The 26,838-nt window shown below is 40.6% G+C and overlaps 1 protein-coding gene across 1 annotated transcript in view; it reads right to left on the reverse strand.

Moving 5' to 3' along the window:
* The window catches only part of LOC122805985 (immunoglobulin kappa light chain-like), a 154,527-nt gene that overhangs the window by 65,224 nt on the left and 62,465 nt on the right, over positions 1-26,838 (reverse strand). Inside the window, exon 3 of the mRNA XM_044076224.1 lies at positions 26,231-26,579. Within this exon, the coding sequence (XP_043932159.1) occupies positions 26,231-26,579 (349 nt within the window). The remainder of the gene's footprint in view (positions 1-26,230; positions 26,580-26,838) is intronic.

The following is a 26,838-nucleotide window of genomic DNA, read 5'->3' on the forward strand; positions in this document are numbered from 1 at the left end:
CAGTTGAGGAAGAATGAAAATGCATAACACAGATGGAGCGTTATGATAAGTACATGCCTTCTGTTTTTTGGACCAACCCAGCTGACTGATGATGTAAGTGGCTCACTGAAGATGCTCATCAAATGGCAGCAAGAAGTATATTAAGATGGTGGCAGCCAATGTCCTTTTATATCCCAATGCCTTGATTTAAGTTGGGAAAGGGTCCATCAGGCTGGAGAGGGATGAAAGCTGTGGTATTCAGGACAGCACACACACACACACACACACACATATATATATATATATATATATATATATATATATGTGTGTGTGTACGTGTGTGTGTGTGTGTGTGTGTGTGTATATCTCATATGTGAGACTGAGTTGAAGGTTTTGCTGAAGTCCAGAAAGACTATATCTGCATCTGCTGGCACTCACCTGACAGGTTCACCTGTATCCCACTGGATCAGGTTGGATTGACAATTTCTTCTGGCCATAAGCCCATTGCTATCATAGGTTCATAGGTTCATAGGTTCATACTAGGCTATCTGCCCGAGGGCATTTACAAGCCTAGCCCTTCGTTTTGTGGCTTACGCCACCCCTTTAGTATGGGGAACTATACCCATTATTTTGCTGTGCCTCTGTCGAGCAGTGACACTGAGGTAATCCCTGGGGTATATCTGTGATCTCCCATCCATTGGTCAAGATTTCTCTTGAACAAGGCCAGCGAGGTGCTCTGCCTCACATGTACCGGGATTTTGTTCCACAGCATAGGGAGTCTTTGGGTGATGAATCTATCCCTCCAGCACGTCCTATTAATAGCCGTGTCAAGGTTTAAGTCTCCGCCTTGTGGCTCTGATGGATCTAGATTTTTGAGGTGAAGCATATTCATCAAATCTGGGTTTGACATGGCCTTGTATGTTAGGCAAAGGTCACCTCTGAGCAAGCGGCGACTGAATAGAGCTGGAGTTCTTTCAGTCGGGCAGCATAGGACAGATTTTTGAGACCCTTTATCCTTTTGGTGAGGAACTTTGTGGCCTCTCCAGCTGCTGCAAGTGTCGGGTCAGATACATTCGAATGGGGCATTGTACTCAATCATTGGTCTGATGAGTGATGAGTAAAGGGAGACTATGACCTCCCTTGATCTAGATGAGAATCCCTTCATGATAAGGTGGGCAATGTAGAAGGTCTTCCTAACTACTTTAGCTACATGGGTGTCGAATGACAGACTACTATCAACCTGGGTCCCCAGGTCCCTGATAACTTCTTCTGTGCTCAGTGGATTGCCACCTATTTGGTAGCTAGGGGTAACCTTGTTTTTCCCGAAGGGTATGACTATGCATTTTTGGCATTTAACTTTAGGCCGTGGCTCTGGCACCAGTTATCCGTTTCTGTGAGACCCTTCTGAAGGATATCTGTGTCAGATGTGTTTTCTACTATGGCGCCCAGTTTGCAGTCATCTGCAAACTTTGTCAGCCATAACCCTCCTGTGTTTGCTTGTACTTGGAAAAGTAGATGCCAAACAAGAGTGGGCCCAGGACTGAGCCCTGTGGGACACCACTTGTGACAGGCTTTGAGTCTGACATGGCGCCAGCAGCTCTGACCCTGTGGGTTCTGTCACTCAGCCAGTTTGCAACCCATCTTGTGATGTATGGGTTGACATTTAAGCTGATGAGTTTTTCAATGATACCCGAATGGGGTATTGTATCGAAGGCCTTAGCCAGATCGAGGTAGGCTGTATGGACTGCCTTTCCCTCATCAATGGCTTTGGTGACTGTTTGAAAAAGTCAACCAAGTTTAAAAGGCATGATCTGCCTTTGACAAAGCCAAACTGGGTTGGATCCAAAGTCTGCAAATTCCTATGTCTTTATTTATGAGGTCCATTATGATCCTCTCCATGGCTTTGCAGATAAGGCTTGTCAAGCTAATGGGCGGTAATTTCCAGGGTCGGTGGAGGCACCGCCTTTGTGAAGTGGTACCACAGCTGCAGTGCGCCACTCCTGGGTGCGTATCCAGAGGTAAGACTTTGATTAAACAGCTGTCCTAGCTGTGGGTTTAATTCCTCATTGAGTTCATGGAGCACACAGCCGGGGACACCATCAGGTCCCATGGATGCTGTGTTTTTGCTTTGGAGAGAGCAGTTCTCACTTGGGCGCTGGAGATGTTTGGGGGCTGCAATCGTTTGGTATAGATATCTCTCCTTTTGGGGAGGGGAGTTTGCACTGAATCTGTCAGTCAGTATGTTGGCAATGACTGTAGGATAAGTAATCTTCACATCATTTTGAACTAGCTCTGAGCATATCTGGGAGTTTCCTCCCAGGTTTCTAACATAGCTAAAGAAGGCCTTATGATTGTCTTTTGAGTCTTTAGCTATTTTTCTCTCGAAATTTGCTTTGGATGATTTTATGAGAGCTCTTAGTTTTTACTTATAGTGATCAAGGGTGTCTTACCTTTTAAGGATTTTGCTCTATCTTGTAGTAGCTTCCTCCTTTTGTTGTAGAGTTTGTTTATGGCTGGGGTCCACCAGACTGGACGCTTGCCTTTGGTACAAAGAGTCTTTGTTTTGCTTGGGATTGCCTTATCCATGCAGTCCTGCAGGTGCTGGTAGAAGGCATTTGTAAGTGATTCGGCGGCTTGAGTACTGTTTTCTGCCTGGGGCCTTAAAGGAGACCACACTAGTCTTTAGAAGTGTGAAGTCGGCTTTTGAGAAGTTCTTTACTGTGGTCTTTTTATTTCAGGTGGGGGTGGGATGAGGACCTCCAGCGAGATTAGTTTGTGGTCTGATCTCACCAGTGAGGGGTACACCTCCGGTGTTGAACATTGTGCTCCCATGTTCGTGATGATGAGATCAAGTATGTTATCTCCTCTTGTGGGGATGGTGACTAGTTGTTCCATGGCATTTGAGTTTATGAATTCCAGGAACTTTTGGGCTAGGGTGTTTGGGCTTGAGTAGTGTTCCCAGTCTATATTAGGGTAATTGAAGTCACCTAGTATGATGGTGTTTGGTGATACATTTATCCCCTCTAGTGTTTTCAGGAAGGCCATGTGAGGTTCCTGAGTTTGTGAGGGTGGCCTGTAACATGCTACAATTTGCAGAGCAGTCTTGCCTGATGAAGATCATTGCTCTCAAAAAATGCTACCAGCCTTCCCCTTAGGATTTCCTCCATGACTTTCCAAGTCACTGTTATTCAGTTAGCAGGCTTGTAGTTCCCTGGATTCACCCCCTGTACAAGGGTACCACAGTTGCTGCCCCCCAATCCTCTGGCACTAATTCACTAACCAGTGATCTATTAAAGATCTCTGTCTGGAGGTCTGCCAACACACAGGTCCGAATTCTGATGACTCTACAAAGAAACCCATCTGGTCTTTTTGCTTTATTCTCCCAAAGGGCAGCCAGTTCCACTAAACCTTCTTCCTCTCTGGTCTGGTGCCCACTGTTTCCCTTTTCTGGTCTGCCTTCCTCACAGCATGACATCTTCCCTTTTTACTTTATTTTGGGAAGACTGTACTAATTATTCATTTAGACTCTCTGTTTTTTCTTCTGGTCTCTTATGATCTCCCTCCTACATTTACTCAAGTCAGTGAGTTCTGTTCCTCTCTTCCTTCTTTTTGCTATGTACCTAAAATATTCTTGCTTCCCTTCTTGTTCCCTTCTGCTAATTCCCTTTCAACTTTAGCCAGTACCATAACTGTTACCTTTTCACTAGTACCCTTGAACTATGCATCCTTTACCGATCCATTGTTTCCTTTCCACCTCTTGTAAGGCCCGTCTTTTGCCTTAGTTACCAGCCTCAAGCTCCTGTTTAGCCACACTTGCCTGTATCCTCACATTCTTGTCCATAAACTTTAGTACTCAATCCCTGGCCATAATCCTGAGCACTTAATCCCTGGCCATAATCCTGAGTACTCAGTCCCAGACCATAACCCTGAGTACTCAGTTCCTGGCCATAACCCTGAGTACTCAGTTCCTGGCCCTAACCCTGAGTACTCAGTCCCTGACCATAACCCTGAGTGCTCAGTCCCTGGCCATAACCCTGAGTACTCAGTTCCTGGCCCTAACCCTGAGTACTCAGTCCCTGACCATAACCCTGAGTACTCAGTTCCTGGCCATAACCCTGAGTACTCAGTTCCTCGCCCTAACCCTGAGTACTCAGTCCCTGGCCATAACCCTGAGTACTCAGTCCCTGGCTCTTTTACATAGTTTGTTTACTGTTTTATCATAGAGTCCTAACTCATCCTTGATCACTTCCCCAGTGCAGCATAATCCACAATGCAGAAATTCCACACAGTCATCTTGCACTTTTTTCTTCTTACCCTTACCCTTGCCCTTACTATGAACCACACAATGGCATAATCACTGCCGACTAATGGTGCATTAACGTGGGCATCCATGACACCCTCTACAATGGTTACGACCATAGGTTCATAGGTTCATAGGTTCATACTAGGCTATCTGCCCTGGGGCAATTATAAGCCTAGCCCGATTCTGTATGGCTTACGCCACCCATTGATTTGAGTATACTGTGCCCTTTTTAAGGTTTAGTTTACTGTGCCTCTGTCTAATAGTGACATGGGAGTAATCCCTGGGACAAACCTATGATCCCCCATCCACCTATCGAGATTCTTCTTGAAGAGATTCAGTGAGGTGCTCTGCCTCACATGAACTGGAATTCTATTCCAGAGCGAAGGGAGCCTCTGGGTTATGAACCTGTCCCTCCAGCAAGTTCTATTTATTTCTGTGCTGAGGTTCAGGTCCCTCGAGCGTGTGGTTCTAAGGGATTTAGATTTACTGCGGTGGAGCATGTCCATTAATTCTGGATTTGACATAGCTTTGTATGTCAGGCATAGATCGCCTCGAAGTAGGCGGTATGCAACTGAGTAGAGCTGGAGTTTTTTTAACCGAGCAGCATATGTCGTCTGTTTGAGACCCTTGATCCTCTTGGTGAGATACTTTTGGGGTCTTTCTAATTGCTGCAGGTGTAGGGTAAGGTACATCCCAAAAGGGGCATTGTATTTTATGATGGGCCTGATGAAGGATGAATAAAGGGGCACGATTACTTCTCTTGATCTAGATGTGAAACCCTTCGTGATGAGGTGGGCTATGTAGAAGGTCTTTCTAACCACTTTGGCAATGTGGTTTTCAAAGGAGAGATTGCTATCAACTTGGGTCCCCAGGTCCCTAATAACTTTCTCTGTACTTAATGGGTTTCCGCCTATGTGGTAATTTGTGGGCACATTGTTTTTGCCAAAGGGTATGACTATACATTTTTTGGCATTTAGCTTTAAACCATGGCGCTGGCACCAGTTATCTGTCTCTGTGAGACCTTTTTGAAGGATGTTTGTGTCAGCTGGAGAGTCGATTATGGCGCCCAGTTTGCAGTCGTCTGTGAACTTGGTGAGCCATAGTCCTCCCACGTTTGCCTGTACCTCGGAAAAGTATATACCGAACAAGAGTGGTCCCAGGACAGAACCCTGTGGGACGCCACTTGTGACCGGTTTCGAGTCTGACGGCTCCAGCAACTCTCACTCTGTGGGTTCTGTCTTTGAGCCAGTTTGCGACCCATCTTGTGACATAGGGGTTTATATTTAAGCTGGATAGCTTATCTATGATGCCTGAGTGGGGTATTGTGTCAAATGCCTTTGCAAGGTCCAGATAGACTGCGTGGACTACCTTACCTTCATCTATGGCTTTGGTGACTGTTTCGAAGAAATCAACCAGGTTCAAAAGGCAGGATCTGCCCTTGACAAAGCCGAACTGGGTAGGATCTAGTGTCTGTAGGTCCCCAATGTCTTTGTTTATGAGCTCCACGATGATCCTCTCCATAGCCTTGCAGACTAAGCTAGTCAGGGTTATGGGCCGATAGTTTCCAGGGTCCGTAGAGGCTCCACCTTTGTGGAGTGGGACCACTGTTGCTGTACGCCATTCTGTGGGCACATATCCTGTAGTGAGGCTGAGATTGTATAGCTGTTTTATTTGAGGGATTAGTTCCTCTTGGAGTTCATGTAGGACGCAACCTGGGACACCATCTGGTCCCATGGAAGCAGTGTTTTTTTGCTTTGGAGAGGGCAGCCTTCACCTGAGCATCAGAGATGTTTGGGAGGCAGCCTTCTGCCGGGATAGATACTTGCGCTTTCACCTGAGCATCAGAGATGTTTGGGAGGCAGCCCTCTGCCAGGATAGATACTTGCTCTTTCTGGAACAGTCCTGCACCTAATGGCTGAATCAGTCATAGTCGATAACTTTAGTCATCTTCTGCTTCCTCTCTCCTTTGTAGCTTGAAATCTCACATATGACTTCTGACAGATTCAAATCCCTCATGAGTATCACCCTCTTCTTCCTATCCCAATTTTTTATTCTAACCTTCAGTCTCTCATCCCCTCCCCTCCTCTTGTTGTGTCTGATGGTGTCAGTTCACCATCTCTATCCCCCTTTTTTCTAACATAATTGTGAGACAGTTAGCCTGGGTCCTACACATGGCCAGATCCTTGCCACATTCCTGGTTTGAAGTTCTTCCTCCTAGGTAACTTCACATCTGATGCCTTCCTTTATGTAGATTGCTAATCCACTCCCAGCTGTTCCATTCTCTGTCATGGTTAAACAATCTATGTCCAGGCATCTCCATGTCCCAATCCCTCTTGCCACTAGCTTATGTTTCTGTTATATCAGCAAGGCTCACCATCTTCACCTGCATCACTGTTTACAGCTCCTTCATCTTCATACCCATTACATTGCATAAAAAGACTACCCAACTATTGTCTGAGGCACCCTTGTTTGTTTGTTTCTTCCTTTGATGTGTACCACAACAGACCCTGGGAAACTGAAATGGAATCTAGAGAGCTATATTGACAGCTGAAATTAAATGCTGCAGCTGTCCCAGGGCTAAATGACAGTATCTCCATTTTAAGCATACTGAAAGTAAGGGTCACTAGATTGTAATGCTGTTTTCTATTTCCTGATAAATTTCATATTATTAATATTTTTCATCTTTTATACTTTATACTCCTGTGACTTTTAACAATTTACAGATTTGTTTTGATGATGGGGTAGAGAGGTGTGATTTCTATTTGTGTATATAAGCATGATCCTTTGATGGGACGAATGTTCTTAACATGAACATTTTTTTATATATTTTTCAAGGCGTGTTCAAGCTACATCTCATATATATATATATATATATATATATATATATATATATATATTTTTTTTTTTTTTTTTTGGTATTAGTTACAATACCTTTTTTTTTTTTTTTTTTTTTTTTTTTTTTTTTTTGCTACATTGTAGTTGAGTTATGCCACTTTTCCTATAGAAGTAACCAATGCTGTGTAACTGACCAGCCCTTATTCATCAGTGGCACAGATAATATAGCTGAGTGTTAGTGGCAGAAGTCCTTTGTGAAAGTGAAGTAGTCTTCTAAGGGCCTCACAACCATTGCAACATTTTTGTGACAGCTTGCTCACCACTAGCCAGTAGTGTGTCTGAATGAGTAGTCTAGACAAGCACAGGATGACCTGAGGCTGACACATATGATCACGGGCCAACTTGTAGTGCTTTGAACACAAACAGGATGCTGAAGAGTGTTGTAGTACCATATCTGCACTTTTGGCACAGACAGCAGGACTGCTTGTTGCCCCATCTTCATTCTGTCACTGCAGCACTTGCTGCAGTTATCATTGCTGCTACTTAGTTTCTAGCACAACATACCGGAATTTTTTAAAGAAACTGTTGAGTAGCAAAATACACATCCCAATAGAAAAGGCAGTTGGCTTACACACAGCTATTCATCTCCCTTCTTGCATGGATCCAACAGTGTTAGGGCCACTAATCAAACCCGGTCACCTGGGTCACAGTAAGGCCTGCATCCCTCTGCACCAAGAAGCAAGGCAGCTGTCCTTGATTTTGCATAATGTCCTTGATTTTCCATCATAATTTTGCCCTGTCTGTCTTAAAATCTTTATTTTTTCATAAATTGCTAAAGATTATAGTCAGTCATTAATGTCAGACATTAGAGTTTTATACTTCTTCTTGTTCAGAAACCCCATGTTGATATAAAACATGTTGTTCTATTATTTTTTTTAAGAGAATTAGGTAATATTTAAAATTTGTCCCTCATTTAGGACCTTTGTCCTCCTATTATTTTTGTTTTTGTCCAGGTTTCTTGAGTAAAGAAGTCGAGTGGTATGTGTGTGGGCAGTGACATAAGATTTAGTAGTTTGTGTTAGGGGTGCCCTCTCTTGGGGGTGAACAGTCATATCTGATGAGACATCCAGCACCACCCAAGAGACAACCATATGGGATGGTGCTAATTTCAAATGCATGATACTTGGCACTATAATGTCAGACGTGGACATCATGGCTGCACACAGGATACTTGATATAAGCAGTCATTATTCAGTCTATGTGAACATACACCACCTGATTGTTTATTGAATGATAACTTATGTCTGTTTATACAGACGCGAGTATCATCTCTGTCATGTGCACAGGGGGCAGTGTGCATAGCATCCATGGTGCCAGTGATGCATAGGACGCCAGAGTTCCTGTGGACCTTTGTATTACTGGAGTGAATTCCACCTAGTTCTGTGACATTCGCATGTATGTTCTTATATGTGGCATCAGACACTGAAGGAACTGCTAGAAAAAATGTGTGGCTGCAGCCTTGGATATCTTTGCTGTCTCTCCAGTATCCCAGTATTGTCTTCCCCTCACATAATACATATATATATATATATATATATATGTATATATATATATATATATATATATATATATATATATATATATGTATATATACACACACACACATATATATATATATATATATATATATATATATGATGTTACATGCAATAAAACTGATGAGCACAGGGTGCAATATAAAAGACCAGTACAGAGTTAAAAGACTGTACAAAAGAATGCACATTTCACAAATTGCCATGCATAACAGAATATATGGTCTTCATTTGTGCAGTCACATGCCACACATGTTTAGAAATGAATAGCCTGCACAACATACAGCAGCATAAAACCACCATGAATGTAGTTCACAAGAGATTTATGATATGTACCCTGCTGTCACAAACAGCAAAACAGGCAGTGTACACAGTGCTGAGACAAATGCATGCCTACCAGTATAATGGAATGCAGTCCCATTATCATCCTTAATGTAACAGCTTGATCATCACAGCAGTGGTTGTAGTAGAAGCCCTGCACCACAGGTGTATATTAAGATGTACATGGGGCTGGTGTATACCACAAACAAGATATGACAAGACCTTCAGTCTTATTTCTGTTCTGCCAGAAGGGATTGAGATACTGTACGTGTGTGTGTGTGTGTGTGTGTGTGTGTGTGTGTGGGGGGGGGGGGGGGTGTTGCCACCATAAAGAACATTTTTTTTTTATTTTTCCATGTTTTTTATTTACATAATTTTTTTTTAACTGACCTTTGAGAAAACTGTAAATTGAACTAATGAGTCTGGAGTGCATGTGGATAAACTGTCTAGTGATGACAGGCAACTGAAATCTGACCTTTTCCGCACATAATGTACTAGAGTAATTTGACAGCAAGTAATTTACATTATATATACATGGTACTTATTAGGGAGTATAGAATCTGCAGTAATCCGATTTTTGTGTTTTTGTTATTTATTTGAATGCAGTATTTTATCCTTTGGGAAGTCACCTACCCCAGGGAATTACCGCATTGGGAATACACTCTAAGAATTGACCCAGTTGTTCAGGATTCAGGAACTTATGTGGACAGTGACCTAATCTTTGATCAGTATGTGCCCATTGTTCATAGGTTTATAGGAGATTACTAGGCTAATGGCTTTAGGGCCCTTACAAGCCCAGCCAATATAACCCAATTTTACCCAATATATAACCCCCTAAGGGCAAGAGGATGGCATGGATTTGTGCCTGTGCATTGAGTATCTTAGAGATTGCCCTTGTCCATAAGGAACATAGGAACTAACCTGGGTGTGAATTTGCAATTCCCCATCCATTGGTTCAAACTGTGTTTGAAGAGGGCCAGTGAATGGCTTTGCTTAATGTGAATAGGAAGCCTGTTTGAAAGAAGAGCAATCTTAGTGACACATATTTGTCTCTCCGGCATGTTTTGTTTGAGTCACTGACTCACTTGATCAGGTGACCCTTGTTCTGTTTGACTTGCAGATGTGTAGCAGCTCCACCTGGGCTGAATTTGTAAGTACCTTGTAGTATTATGCTACAGGAGTTCCAAAATACTGGTTATTCGAAGCAATTAATAGATAGGATTTATGAGGAAGTATTAAAGGAAAGGAGTGATAAATACAAATCAATTCTAGGTGGGGGTCTTGTTAAGAATAGTAAAAATGTATCTAAGGATGATAGTATGGTTAGGTATTCTACCACCTACAACTTGAATACAAGTAATGTGTGTAAGATATTAGAGAAAAATTGGCCCATCTTACTAGCGATGCCAGAAATAAGGAGCATAGTGGGAGATAGGCCAAGATATGCCTACAGAAACTCAGAAACATTAAAACAAAAACTTTGTTATAAAGACTTTAAACCAAAATCTCAGAAATTAAAGAACACAGCAGGAACGAGAAAATGTTATAATTGCTCATGCTGTAATGATTTATATGAAGGCATAAATTATTTTAAACACCCCACAACAGGAGAAATATATACTTTAAAAATGTTGACAAGTTGTAATGTAATACAAGTTGTCTATTTGGCAACTTGCATGCTATGTTCATCATTCTATGTAGGCAAAACAACTAGGAAGCTTAAGGAAAGGATTATAGAGCATAAATCAGATATGAGAAGGAAGGTAGTAACAAATGCATTGAGTAAGCATGTTTTAGATAAGGGTGAGCAGCGTAGTTTTAAGTTTTTAGTTTTAAGTTTAGGGTTTTAGATATAATACAAATGGGCTTGAGGAAAGGTGACATGAATAATTTACTGGAGCTTAAAGAATTTGAATGGATCATCAAATTACAGGCAGATCATGCTCCTGGCTTAAATAATGCTGTTAGTTTGAAACCAGTTTTGATGAAAAAACGGAGAGAAAGAATATAAAGTTTTATGTATGTATTATGTTTATATATATATATATATATATATATATATATATATATATATATATATAGGTTCATAGGTTCATAGGTTCATACTAGGCTATCTGCCCTAGGGCATTTATAAGCCTAGCCAGAGTGTGTATGGCTTTCGCCACCCATTTTAAATTAATTTTGCTATGCCCTTTTCTGAGGTTAGTATACTGTGCCTCTATCTAACAGTGACACAGAAGTGATACCCGGGGTAAACCTACGATCTCCCATCCACTCATCAAGATTCCTCTTGAAGAGAGTCAATGAGGGACTCTGCCTAACCTGGACTGGGATTTTATTCCAGAGTGAAGGGAGTCTCTGGGTTATGAATCTGTCACTCCAGCATGTCCTATTTATTTCAGTGCTGAGGTTCAAGTCCCTCGAGCGCGTAGCTCGATGGGATTTGGATTTTCTGAGGTGCAGCATGTCCATTAATTCTGGGTTGGACATGGCTTTATACATCAGGCACAGATCGCCTCTGAGCAGGCGGTATGCCACTGAGTAGAGCTGGAGTTTCTTTAACCGGGCAGCATACGGCATCTGTTTGAGCCCCTTGATCCTCTTGGTGAGGTACTTTTGGGGTCTTTCCAGTTGCTGCAGGTGTCAGGTAAGGTACATCCCAAAAGGGGCATTGTACTCAATTATGGGCCTGATGAGGGATGAGTAAACAGGCACGATGACCTCCCCTGATCTAGATGTGAATCCCTTCATGATTAGGTGGGCTATATAAAATGTTTTTCTAACCACTTTGGCCACGTGGTTGTCAAATGAGAGATTGCTATCAACTTGGGTCCCCAGGTCCCTAATTACTTCTTCTGTACTTAATGGATTACCACCTATGTGGTAATTTGTGGGCACTTTGTTTTTGCCAAAGGGGATGACTATACACTTTTTGGCATTTAGCTTGAGGCCATGGCTCTGGCACCAGTTGTCCATTTCTATGAGGCCCTTTTGGAGGATGCTTGTGTCGGCTGGAGAGTCTATGGTGCCCAGTTTGCAGTCATCTGCGAACTTGGTCAGCCACAGTCCTTCCATGTTGGCCTGTACCTCCGAGAAATATATACCGAACAAGAGAGGTCCCAGGACTGAGCCTTGTGGGACGCCACTTGTAACTGGTTTGGAGTCTGACATGGCTCCAGCTATTCTAACCATGTGGGTTCTGTCCTTGAGCCAGTTTGCAACCCATCTAGTGACATAGGGGCTTATATTTAAGCTGGTGAGCTTATCTATAATGCCCGAGTGGGGTATTGTATCGAAGGCTTTGCGAGGTCCAGGTAGGCTGTGTGGACCACCTTCCCCTTGTCAATGGCCTTGGTGACTGTTTCAAAGAAATCGACCAGGTTTAAGAGGCAGGATCTGCCCTTAACAAAGCTGAACTGGGTAGGATCCAGTGTCTGTAGGTCCCCAATATCTTTATTTATAAGGTCCATGATGATCCTTTCCATAGCTTTGCAGACCAAGCTAGTGAGACTTATGGGGCGATAGTTTCCAGGATCCATTGAGGCACCACCTTTGTGGAGAGGGACCACTGTTGCTGTACGCCACTCTTTGGGCACATATCCTGTAGCAAGGCTGAGACTGAACAGTAGTTTTAGGTTTGGGTTTAGCTCTTCTTGGAGTTCATGTAGGACGCAGCCCGGGACACCGTCTGGTCCCATTGATGCTGTGTTTCTTGCTTTGGAGAGGGCAGCTCTTACCTGAACATCTGAGATGTCAGGGGGGGCAGAACTCTGCTGGGATAGATATTAGCCCTTTTGGTGGGGGGGAAGAAGTTTGCGCTGAACCTGTCAGCTAAGATGTTGGCAATGTCTGTGGGTTTGGTGTATTTTTTGTTATTTTGGACTAATTCTGAGCATATCTGGGAATTCCCACCCAGGTTGCTAACATAACTAAAGAAAGCCTTGTGATTATCCTTAGTGTCCTGTGCAATTTTTCTCTCTAAGCTGGCCTTAGATGATTTTATGAGTGCCCGTAGTTTTTTACTAATACTGATCAGAGATGCCTTCCCTTTTTGGGATTTTGCTCTATCATGTAGTAGCTTCCTCCTTCTATTGTATAGTTTGTTTATGGCTGGGGTCCACCAGACAGGACGTCTGCCTTTGGAGGATTGGGTCTTTGGTTTTATTTGGGATTGCATTCCTGAAGGTGTTCATAGAATACATTTATAAAGGATTTTGTGGTCTGGGCCGTATTATCCACAGGCCCGGGGGCTTTGAAGGATTCCACCTCGGTTTTGAGGAGTGTGAAATTTGATTTAGAGAAGTTTTTCACTGTGGTTTTCTGGGCATGGGATGGGGTCGGGATGTGAATATCCAGTGAGATTAGTTTATGGTCTGATCTTACCAGTGAGGGATACACTTCTGGTCTGGAGCATAGAGTCCCCATGTTGGTGATGATCAGGTCCAGTATGTTTTCCCCTCTTGTGGGAGTGGTAACAAGTTGTTCCATAGCATTTGAGTTTATAAATTCTAGGAACCTTTGGGCTAGGGTGTTGAAGCTAGAGTAATGCTCCCAGTCTATGGTTGGGTAGTTGAAGTCACCCAATATAATGGTGTTTGGAGAGACCTTCATATTTTCCAGTGTTCTCAGGAAGGCCGAGTGGGGTTCCTGGGTTTGGGAGGGTGGTCTGTAGCAGGCTATAAACTGGAAGGCAGTTTGACCCACTGTTAGTTGCACATGGATAGTCTCTGATGCTTCATGCTGTGCCACCAACCTGGAGGTGTGGGTATCTTTGACGAATATTGATACTCCCCCTCCTTTTGTGGTTCGGTCCAAGTTTTGGGGCTGAAAAGCATAGTATGAGGTATAACCTGGCAGTGCTGGGGTGCTCTCGAGAGCCTTGAACCAGGTTTCTGTTACTGCACAGATATCGATGTTCTCCATGCTAAGGAGAGTTTCGAGTGCATGCATCTTGAGGTTTAGACTTCTGGCATTGAGTAGCATTACTCTTAGTTTCTTATCCCTTGTGATACCTATGGAGGTGGGTTTGTCTTTTGAGCCTTGCCTAAAAAAGGCACTATGGGGGTAGCAAGAGCCTTTGCCAATATCCGAAAGCCCAGGGGTGACAGGTGCAAGTCATCCCTAGTGAAGCATCGTGGCTTGTCGAGCATGTCATCCCAGGCTGACAGGCATTGGATCCCCTTTGAATGACACCAATACTTAAGCCAATTGTTGAAATTGATAATCTTGTCTTCATACTGTGGCATCATTCTTGGTGAGGGTAAGATGCTACTCAAGGTCAGGGTCATACCGGCCTGGGCTACATGCTCAGAGAGCTCCTCTATGTCTCTTTTCATGTAGTCCAGGGAGGCACGTCTCAGGTCATTCACACCAGCATGGACAATGACTGAGTCATGTTTGTACTTGCCTTGGAGTGACCTGAGTGCTTGTGTTATGTGGTGGATCCTAGCGCCCGACAGGCAGCTCACCATAACCTTCTCCTTGTTCAGCCTGGTGAGTGGGACGTCAGTGTGCCTGATGATAGAGTCACCTATTACAAGTGTATCGGGTGTGTTGTTTAGCCTTAAGGGCTGTGACTGTTTGGCACACTGGCTTTGTGAGCTATGTGTTGCACATGTTTTGTTTTGGGGTAGCGGTTGCTTGGGTGTCTGCTTTGGAGGTCTCTGCTGCTTAGGCAGATTTTTATTTAGAGCCTCCAAGTATGTTTTTGTGTGTTTATGTGTTTGGTGTGCTGTCATGGTAGGTCTATGTGAGACTGGAGTTTTAGTGAGTGTGGTTTTCTTCTCCTCCTCACTGGTTACGCCAGTACTGAGTTGAGAGAGCTTAGCCTCCAGTTTGGCTATATGGTTGCATCTCTCACATGTGTTGGAATTTGTTGGGAGGAGAGAGGGTTGTCTGTGTACATGAGGCAGTTGTAACTTTGTCTCAAGATTCCCAAATTCACCAACTGGACTGGAGAGGAGATTGACAACTGACCTTTGGACATGCTAGAATAGTATTGGGAATTTCTTTATAATTGAAAAAAAATGGCCAATGGGGAGCAAGGTACTCCAGGGGGAGTTTGTGAGGGTGTAGTGCTTTTAATTTTTTAGTGCTGACTTATATAATTGCTTTAGTGAGCAAGTGCCAGGTAACTTAAATGCAAAAATGACAAACAGTAACTTTCTTTCAAGTGAAACAAGGAAATAAGTACAGTAAGCAATGCAGATATCACTAGAGATCCACAGAAGCGCTGAAAAGCCACGTTTTTGGTGGAATTAGCTTTTCAGGGAAATAACAAGCATACAAACAAAACTAGATTCAGCAGGCCTGGATCTAGTCTATGCTACAGCAAACAAGGTGTACCAATTACAGTAAGAAATAGTTCAAATATGCAGACACTATAAGCCTTTAACCAGAAATTCCCAGCTCAGAAGGGCAGAGTCCAGCCTCTTCTCCCACAAGAGTGCAGACCATGAACCTTCTTAATGTAAAATAACTGGCCTGAAGCCCAGGTGCTTAAACCAGAACTAATACACTTTTAGAATAACAGACACTGAGCCCTCAATCAGCAGTTCCCAACTTAGAAGGATGTAAGCTACCTGTTCTGCCACTACAGTGCAGACCAGAAACCTTCTTAATGTAAAACAACTGGTCTAAAGCCCAAGTGCTTAAACTAAAAGGCTTAGAATAAGTTACACCAAGCAGTAATATATACAATTGAGTACTTGTAAGATGACGCAAAAGCAAAATAAAGTAGGAAAAAACACAAATACAGTAAAAGCAGATAATTTTTTTTTTTTTTTTTTTTTTTTTTTTTTTTTTAGTGGAAAGAGAGAAAGAAGTAGCTGAAACTAAGCTGATTGGCCTTCTCAAATGTTCTCCCTGTACTGGGTAGAATGAGGTAATGACACCTGACTGGGAGGAGGGTCCCAGATCAAATTTACACTAGGGGCGGGCAACTGCAAAGCCACCAACTATAAAAACACTATACCAGCAGGGAGGGAGGGTGGAAAACAAACTGCAGAAATGTTTCACAGCTGAAAAGCAGCAGTGAGCCTTTAAATGAAAGTTTTAAACAGCTAAAGGAGCCTCTAGAAAAAAAGAGTTTACTGTAACCAGTTATCAGAAACAAACAACCCAACAGATGCTTAATAAATGTGGACAATTTCCAGTTAATATCTCACACACAGTGAAACTAGCTAGAAAAATACACAGTACACAAAGTGCTATAAATAACAAAGAAATAAAGAACAAAATAAACAAAAAACAGGATACTTAATGTTATATATTATAGCTCCGAGTTTCCTCAGTGTCCTTCCTTCGATCAGTTCACTGTGAAATGGCAGAGCATTCACAACTGAACTTCCTAGGTAACAAAAAGTTGAAACCTGAGACAGCTTTTAAGAAAGAAATCTCAAAAGAACCAATGAGGTGCTTAGTCTAAGCTGTAGTCCAGGTGGCCTCAGTCAGCCTATGACCTCAAACAATTCTCTCTCACAGAAAAGCCTGATGGCTTTGGCCAAACCAATGTCTTCTGAATATGTGCTCAGACACACAGCCTCCACAAACACTAGGCCCAAATACAAGCCTGAATATGGAAATGCTACAAATATCCCCACTACTTAGAACAAACTGCAGAAATGTTTCACAGCTGAAAAGCAGCAGTGAGCCTTTAAATGAAAGTTTTAAACAGCTAAAGGAGCCTCTAGAAAAAAAGAGTTTACTGTAAACAGTTATCAAAAACAAACAACCCAACAGATGCTTAATAAATGTGGACAATTTCCAGTTAATACCTCACACACAGTGAAACTAGCTAGAAAAATACACAGTACACAAAGTGCTATAAATAACAAAGAAATAAAGAACAAAATAAACAAAAAACAGGATACTTAATGTTATATATTATAGCTCCGAGTTTCCTCAGTGTCCTTCCTTCGATCAGTTCACTGTGAAATGGCAGAGCAAGTTATGAATGTATTATTTTAAATAATATGTTTTTAGTAAGAGTTTATAAATGGATGTTTTATTATGTATTTTAATAGCATATATATATATATATATATATATATATATATATATATATATATATATATATATATATATATATTAAAAGTTATTTATATGTTTCTTTAAGATTTGATTGCTAAATGTTTGATAGGTTGGCTGAAACATGTGATATACTTTTATCTCCTATTTAAATGTTGAATGTGAGTAGTTGATTTGTACTGATTAAGGGTGTAGACCCGAAAGCTTTAATAAAATATTTAGTGTGTTATTAGTGTAAGTACCTTGTAGGTCAGTCATAGATCACCCCTTAATAGTCAGTAGGAGACAGACTAAAGGGATAGGGCTTTTAGTCTGTCCGCATAGTTCATGTTGTTTACACCTTGTATTTTCATTGTGAGGAACCTCTGAGATTGCTCCAGCTGCTGTAAGTGCCTAGTCAAGTACATGCCAAATGGCACATTCTACTCAATTATTGGTCTAATGAGGGCTGAGTACCATGGGTCTATAATTTCCTTGGATCTGGATGCCATACCTTTACTTATACGTTGTGCCACATAAAAGGATTTCCTCACCACCCTGGATGCATGGCAGTCAAAGTTCAGGCTACTATTTATCTGCATACCTAGATCTTTCACCTCTGAAGCCACTTTAAGGGGCATGCTATTAATTTCCAGGGCTATTTGTCTTCTCAAAGTGTATGATAATGCATTTTGTTTTGCATTTAGTTTTATGCCGTGGTTCTGGCATCAATTATTTGTCTGATCTAGACCCTCCGGAAGGATATCTACATCACTAGGGGATTCAATGATTGTCCGCAGCTTGCAGTCATTGGCAAACTTTGTCATCCAGATGCCTTCCACATTTGCTTTGACTTCAAAGAAGTATATTCCAAACAAGACTGGTCCCAGTACTGAACCCTCTGGCACTCCACTAGTAACTGGCCTCTTGCTGGATCTGGATTCACCCACTTTAACCACATGTGCCCTGTTTGTGAGACAATTGACTATCTTTCCAGTGATGTAGGGGTTTATGCCCAGTTTTGTGAGTTTATTTATAATACCTAAGTGGGGGATTGTGTCAAATGCCTTGGCCAGGTCGAAGTAAGCCGTATGTATTGTTTCACCCTCGTCCATGGCCTTAGTGACTCTTTCAAAGAAATCCACCAGGTTCAGTAGGCATGACCTACCCTTGGCAAAGCCGAATTGGGTTGGGTCCAGTGTTTGGAGGTCTCCTATATCATTATTTATCAGGTCCTTGATTATTCTTTCAATGGCCTTACATATAAGACTACTCAAACTTTTTGGTCTGTAATTTCTTGGGTCAGTAGATGGTCCCCCTTTATGCAAAGGGATAACTGCTGCTGTCCTCCACTCTATTGGGACAAAACCAGTCCATAGAGACCCTAATGGACTTGGTAAGTCCTGATTTAAGCTGTTTAAGAGGCAACCTGGTATATTTTCAGGCCCAATTGAAGCTGTGTTTTTAGCTTTAGAGAGCGCAGTGGCAACCTGTTATTTGGTGATAATTGGTGGTGGAGTGTTGGACAGTATTTTTGGGGGAGAACTGGGGTGATGGGAAGGTGAACTTTGGTCTGAATTTGTTGTAAGAAAGTCCATCCATATTGCACAGCTTCTAAATAAAAGTATTGTGTCTACATACAGGGTGTCATTGTGCTGCTTTACTCAACCCACAATAGGCCAGTCATTGAATATAATGCCCCTTTTGGCATGTATCTGTCCAGACACATGCAACAGCTGGGATGCCCACAGAGATACCTTACTAAAAGGACACAAGGCCTAAACAACATGTCCTGCATGGACTGACTCAAAGCCCTGTCATGATACTCGGTATCCTACAGACTGCTAAAAGGTGACCAGTGTCTGGCAAACAAGGCATACTTCAACCTACTACTGATGGATTTACTGCACATCAGTAAGTTAAAAGGCATTAGGAATACTCATTCTAAACCTTTTGGTTTGGAGGGCCAGGTATATCCTGTATCCACTGCTGTGCAGCAAACTCCCTATCCACATAAAATAAAGTTCATCCCTGTCATTATTCAAGTGCAACTTAGATCTGTGGATGGGAAACAGAAGATTTATCTCAGGACTGATCCCTGTACTACTAATGGACAGAGACAGCTCCTAAATGCCTTATCCATTGCATGGGTTCCCTAAATTTATCTGTGATATGATCCCAGTTATTTTCAGTTGGGGATCACTTCAGTGGCTCTACTTGATAGAGGCACCGGGAACTAACGACGGGTGGCACATTGCCAGGGCACTTCTATGGACTAGGCTTGTAAAGGCCCCAGGGCCATTAGCCAAGTACACACCTATAAACCTATAATATATAATTATCGACCATGGGACAGGTAAGGCCAATCTATAACCAAATGGGATAGGTTATTTTGAGCACAAAAAGGGAAACTGGATAGGCTTAAAATGGCCCACAAGGGCAGCTATCCTTGTACTTACCCATGAACCTATGAACGTTTTCACAGTTTTATGCTCATTGCAAATTAGAGGAAAAATGATCAGAGGTACGTATAGATGGTGAGGAAGGGTCAGGAAAGAGGGGGGAGAGTCTTCAAGGGAATTAACACAACCAATTATGCATCATGCTTCTCAGCAAGAAGCATACTTGAGAATTGATCATTTTGTTTGGATAGCTCTGTTACATATACTGAAATGCTATGAAATTCTGACTTTGTTGATATCAGAGAATACAAGGGTGTACATAGACATAAAAGGGAGGTATATATAAGAAAATCCTAGGCTGTGCAATATACATTTCATACTCAAGTTGGGGATCTAGCTGGGTGAGGGGAAGTGCAGGAAATTAATAGATGGTCTGTGTTTCACTATTTTGAGGCCACTGCCACATTTTGGTTGCTGCCAGCTCACCAAAGTAGACAGGTATATGAGGAGTACAACCATATACCGTACAGAATTAAGAAAGACTTCAATATTATGATTATTAAACACAAGTGAGAGGCAAAAAAAATTAATTACAGGCCCCCAAGCTTTACAGTGTCACAGCTGTGGTACCTGCCAGCTAATATTTCTCCTTTTGTGAAAATTAACAGGCAGTATGGTTACAGATGGATCTAGAAAAACAAAAGGTCATACAGGCAGAATTTCAAGAATACAAAAAAAAAAAATGCCAGAATGGATAACAAATTAAATTTTTGTTACAAAGTAAGGTATGACTTGAGGAACTGAGATAAGACAGATGGTTAAATAATGCAGATTAGCGAAAGCGCATCAGCAACACTATAAGCAGAAATAGAAAGAGGAATGCTGTTCGTCAGTAAATCCTTTAAAGTACAGATAAACTGGTTTTGACACAACAGTATCTTCCTCAGTAATTGATAAAATCATTATGGATATCACTTAAAAAGTTCTATGGCACCAAAAAACTAACTTCTTAAAGGCATAGCCTCCACATAACGAAAAACCTAGCTTGAACAAAGCCAATGAATTCGTAATCCACATTTGTTCATTCTGTAGCATCTTTTCATCTCATATTTTTGTTGGAAACACCATCCAGGCCCAAAAGTTTTAAAATGGATTTTTTGTGCAACAAAGAATGTTTACATAAAGTATTATTTTCCCTAGCACATTGAGTGTCATTCAAATGTTCTGACATGCGATGTTTAAACATACTAGTTGTCCTGCCTAAATAAAAAACTTGATATGTACCAGACATTAACTATATAATGCCTGCAGACCTACATGTAATATATTGTATAATTTCATACACATTGGGTGTATTGATGGTGTAAAACTCTTTAGTATTTATCACAAACTGACAGAAAGAACAACAGCCATATGGTCTGCAACCCACTATTTTGACTCCATCAATAGCTAGCTGTTTGTAAGACTGTGTTTTAGGCTTTCCGAAAGATCCTAAAATTAGGCCAATCATTCTTGCCCATATATAACTTAAATCACATCTGCCTGGTAACACTTTCTTTAAAAACTGAAGAGTTTTCAAAATGTACAATATTTTTTAATAAACTAAAAGTATTACTACCATAGGTGGTAACTAATGTCCATCTCCAGCTATCTTGCTGATGATTTATTTTAATATTTTAATAGATCCTCCCTATTCATACATTCTATCTGTTGTTAGAGCAATAAGATATCTTTAAAGTGGTATCCTCTTGATTCAGATCTATGAGATAGACCCCTAGCAAAAAAATCATAATCTACTAATTCTGAACAAATTCTTTGACCACTCATAAATTGGGATTTTTGGGATATTTTTTAACACATTTTGAATGACAACTGTTGGCCATTAAAACTGAGTTCTTACTAAATGGCGTACTAAATAATGCAGATCACATGGAGAGGTATCAGAAAATTGGAAAGGAAAGGATCTAACAGTCTTCTGTGAGTAAAAGGTACAACCAGGAATAGTGAATGGTTTTGCTGATGTTTGTTGCTTAGACCAATAATATTAAAATGATTTGAGGCAAGATAGGAAATGGAGAAAGTAATGGCATTGATATGAACAGAATAGTCAATGGAGACAAAGGCAGAGTAGAACTGAAGGCATCTAATTACAAAATGTTACAAGGTAAGCAAAATAAAAATGGGGCAGTGTTTTAAGTCAGAAAATACAGAAATGAAGTTCATAAACTTCTAAAAGACTCTGTACAATCTGAAGAAGGAACAAAAATCAGGAATAGAAGGAATAAAAGATGCAAGCTTTTTTATGTAGGAAGTTAATCTCCAGAAAGATGCATGGATTTAGGTTGACACACAATGATGATGATTGAATGAAATAATGAAATTGTTCTTTCTACTTAACTCAGGACTTAGCTAACTCCTCATGGCATCTTCCCATTTTATGTTACATTGCAGGATTGTGATGGTCAAAATGGCATCTTCATTCACCCCTCTTTTATTCTTTGTTGTAGACTATGACCTATCCCATTCCTTCTTGACAAATTTTTAATCACTTTCAGCCTGTTCCATGCATCCAGTATTAAGTGCTTTAAAATGCCCTTGAACATTGCACCTTTAATCTGTTAAGCATACAAATGCACCTCCCTTCTCTGTCTTTCCTTTTGACCTATATACCATTCCACAAGTTCCCAGAGTGCCTTGCATACCAATATCATGTCTCCCCTTTCTGATGTCTCCTTATATAAAAAGTAGATTTATCTTCCTTACTCTCTCCCCTCTTAGTCCTTTTTCCATTGTCTTGATAATCCTAGTTATCCTTCTTTGTACTTCATTGACCAGCTCAATGTCCTTATCCCTGTGTGTGAACTTAAGTCCTGAGCACAGTAAGCCCTAAGTGGTACTAATACCTTAGTTCATGGATTTTTTTTTCCTTTAAGGATATGGCTCAGCCTTTTGTTGGCATTTACTACAGATTTCTCATTTCATTCCTGAAAGTTCTCATCTGGTGTTACCACACAAGCAAGGCATTTTTGAAGGTCATTTCTCCCATTTAGTATACCATTTTGGCATTAAATCTTTGGTGCCACTTCTTGACCCATGCATTAATTTCTGGTCACTTTGAGGACTTCTTCCCATTCTCTACTGTCCTTGCTGTCCTAGTGACAGACTCAGAATTATTCTGATCTCCTTGTGATATCTTATACAAAGATACCACACAGCACTGATCCCAGGACTGTCCCCTCTGTAGCCCCTCTAATGACCTTTCCGTTATTTCACAGTTTTTCTCTAGGTACTACTGTTTAATTTAGTCAGCTCCTGCCCTGCTCTGTGTCCATTGAGTTTGATTTTATTCTCCCATCAAGGAAGGGGGCACATATTTTATTAAATTCAATGTAAATGTAATATAGTGGATGTCCAATACTTAACCTACCTGGTACACATTTTGGAGATCAAATACTCATCTCTGACATTCATAATGTCAGTAGCTCAAAAGGTAGCACACTCACCTTTGGTGCTAAAAGATCAGAAGAGTGTGGGCTCTAGTCACACACCAAGTGTCTGGATTAATTTTTAAGTCTAACAGTTATCACAGAGGATTAAGGCTATTAGCTGTTAATGAGCTGCTGCATGTGGTATGAGGTTTGATTCCCTCGGTCTCTGTTAGCTTGCAGTGTGAGCTTATGTAAGTCACGTCACTCAGCAGTGCTTGCAGACAACTAGTGATTTCAGAAATTAACAGTAATAATACTGTGAAATGCTAAATTGTGTTGTACATAATATATTAGTTCAGCAGAAAAAACAGGAAAGCTGAACTATTGCCTTCACAGTTTGCAAATAAGTAAATACTTTAAAATGTTTTATATACTGTTTAAAATTAAATTATATTACAGCATGTGCTGCAAGAAAAAAGAGATGGGAGATTCTGAACATCAGGCAAAGTCTTGTACAAGGACAGATGTGCTTAATGAATAAAAGAAATCAGCGCTACCTTGTAATCCCTAATTCATTAATGAAAATATCTGCGGAAAATCACAGATGGCTAAACAAAGGGGATTCTTAAATGGTCTAGGCCTTTGGGTTCTTGGTTTCTGATATGGTCATAGACAATGCAAAGCAAAGCAGGTTACACTTAATTCTATCAAAATGTAACATAGCACCAATAAATTTAGTATCATAGCACTTATGGTCCTTCCTTTATGTTCCAGCAGCTATCCTAGCATCTGGGTTGAATTAGGAACTCAGGGAGGCCACAAGTTACAGCTGGAAAAGTATGCCCCTTATTATTGATGAAGTGGAAGGAAGATTGAAGACAGTATATATTTTAACAAATTCTTAAGCATAGAGGCAATCAGCGTACTGTTTAAGATGTAACTTTCAAATAAGTGACATCAGTATAATAAAGTGAAGAGTGCACTTCTGCAGGTTCACCTGAGGCACAGAAACATTGATGAGGGGACTCCAGTCAGTATCACAAAGATGACGATATAGATGTAAACCAAGTGAAAAACCTGGTCATTAAGATGTGAAAAGCCATATTTTCCTAATAAGAAGAGAATCACTATATTGGAGACCTTGCATTAATCAGATAAAATGGCATACCTGTATATAAGTTGTCCTTTATCCTTGGTTCTTAGATTACAGTCAGAGAGCAGAACTAATGCTATATACATTCTGATGCCCAAATGAAACAATGTAGTATGTCTAGCATGAGACACAAGTGGCAACACAGGTCAAAACGTGGGCATGAATCCATTTCTCCAAGGCGTTAGTGATGGAGCTTAGGTGAGAGATATGTGTGTAGTTCCCATCTGCGTACAAGTCATTTACAGTGTTCTTAGATAGCCTTTTCCTAGGTACATCATTTTAAACTAATGATAACTGGACATACAATGATGTTCATAGAAAAACAGAGAACTCTGAGGGTGTGGATTAGGAGGCAAGGTAATTGCTAAAGAAAGGATCTCTATATTTCTCAGCATAGTCATCAATGACCTATATACTGCTATGAAAAATGCTACTCTATTTAAGTGCAGTGGTGATTTAACCCTAATCTGTCTCACCAAATCTCTCTCTAAACTCTAAGACCTTACACAAAAATCCTTCTTATTGACTGAAACATGGCTAAACAACTCACAACTGTTTCTAAACCCTAAAAAAATATTATTCTTCATCCAAACCACATCCATACCAAAACAACAGTAGTCACTATCATCTCTGCAAACAATGGCAAAACAAGTAAACCATGCAAAAGTACTGGGTGTCATCAGAGATGACCAGATGAAATATTAGTGCCATGTATCAGACATGGTTAAAAAACTCATCAAAACTAGGTACTTTACACAGAGTAAAACCTGCCTCACTAAGATAGCCAGAAGACATATAGCCTCTACTTTCTTTCTGCCATCTCTTCTCTGTGCTGCCTCAATCTTCAGTACACTTCAAGTGTTATGACTGTCCATACTACAGAATTATAATAAAAATAGCCACATTTGCAGTAAACTATAACAGTAGAACACATTTCCTGCCTTGCCCTCATAGAAGTAAACTGGTTGTAAGTGCCACATCACATAACCCTTCATCAGCTAACTGAAATACACAGATTTCATTATGTCAGAAAACTGCCCAGCCGTTAACAACTTAATACAACACTATTCCCCAAATAGCATTTTATGCTGTAGAGAAATATCACTAATTACCAAATCATCTAAAACTTCAGGTGCCTACCTGTATCCAGCTACTGTAGCTAATCTATGGAATCACATCCCCCTACCACTGAAGTACATTCAGAATGCAAAATTAAAAATTTCACCTTTCAGATCAATGGATCTCCTCCCATGCATCTCCACGATAAATGCCACTGTTATCTTCAGCTTGCAATATTGTCAAACCATGTCTCTTCTTTCAGAATCCTAAACCCCACAGTCTTCAACAATGCCTGAATGGTTTTAATAGCATCACCCAGATGTATTCATTATTTTTGATATAAACCTTATTAGAGCCAGATATATAATTGTCTTTGAGCCTGCTTTACACCCCCTCATTTTTTGTCCCACATAGTTCTTTTTCCCCACTAATACACTTCTTCAAATGCTTAGTTTTTAACATCTACTACTTCGTATGTATCTGTTATACTGCAATAGCTGCCTCTACTTTCATATGAGTGTAATCTAATTAGCAAATGAATGTGTAATCGTTAATGTGCATTATTTAATGTCTGTTCATGCATATTACTGCATGCTTGTTTAAAAAAATGTTTGTAATAATTTGTAGCTTTTCAACCCAGGCCTCCACCACTAAAAAGAAGCTTTTGACAAAACTCAGTAAACAAATGAAAAAGAAAAAAATAGAATAAAATAAATAAATACAATAAATACAGTTTCTGTTGGCTTTATCTACCACTTTCAACTGCATTACCATATTAATGCATACTATACAATTTCACTTTACAATGAATGATGATATTGTATTCTATTGAACGGTAAGCAGCACACCAAAAATTAAAAAGACTTCAGTTCAAATCCTGTCAGTCACATGAAACATTACACAGAATGGTTTAAGTCAGTGTAATAGCTTTGCAATGTCTGGACATGCTTACTTAGAACAGTAAATACATGCTTATATTTGGGCCATACTAATATCGTGTTAAGTATTTTTGGACTCTGGTTTTCCAGTAGTGTCTGACCTCTGTATGCCCTTGGATAATTAATTGTTACCAAGTGCCCCTACCTTCCTTCCTTGTCATCTAGTTCCACTTATTATCATAAATGAGAAATAGTCCTGCTACTAATGGTTACCTTTTTTCTGCTTTGCTTCATGCTTTATGCTCTTATTAAGAGGTATGGCTAAGGCTTCATGTTCCACCTCACAGGTAACAACAACCATACCAGCCCATGTATTTGCTGGCAAAGTAAGGACTCCAGGCACATTAAATGTACCATCCTCATTCTCAGTGAAAGGGAACTGTGTGCCAGAGGAAGTTTGGACATGGTTGATGTGCCAGTTGATTCGGATATGCTTTGGATAGAAATCCGAGGCCAGGCAGATGAAGGTTACAGAACTTTTCTGAGCAATCTCAACACATGATGGTCCGAGAAGCTGCACTGAGGGTTTTTTTATCCTCTTGGTGTGTCCTTTATCTGTAAAAATACATAATCAGACAGTTAGAATTATGATAAACAGGGACAGTACATTATTTTACTTATATGCTTCAATTTTATGTTTGATAACTGTGCAGGTATGGTAATCATGGGTAGCTTTTTTCAGATACGATCTCAGAACCATAAAGGCAGAATTGAAGATAACAATATTATTATTAGTTTATAGCAGAAGAACAATTGAAACAAGGCAAGGATTTCTCAAGACGTCATACCCAACATTAATGACTGCAGAGAAAAAAATAATA

Source organism: Protopterus annectens, chromosome 7.part0, assembly GCF_019279795.1.
Source record: "Protopterus annectens isolate FY-2018-M chromosome 7.part0, PAN1.0, whole genome shotgun sequence".
Classification (NCBI taxonomy): Eukaryota; Metazoa; Chordata; order Ceratodontiformes; family Protopteridae; genus Protopterus; species Protopterus annectens.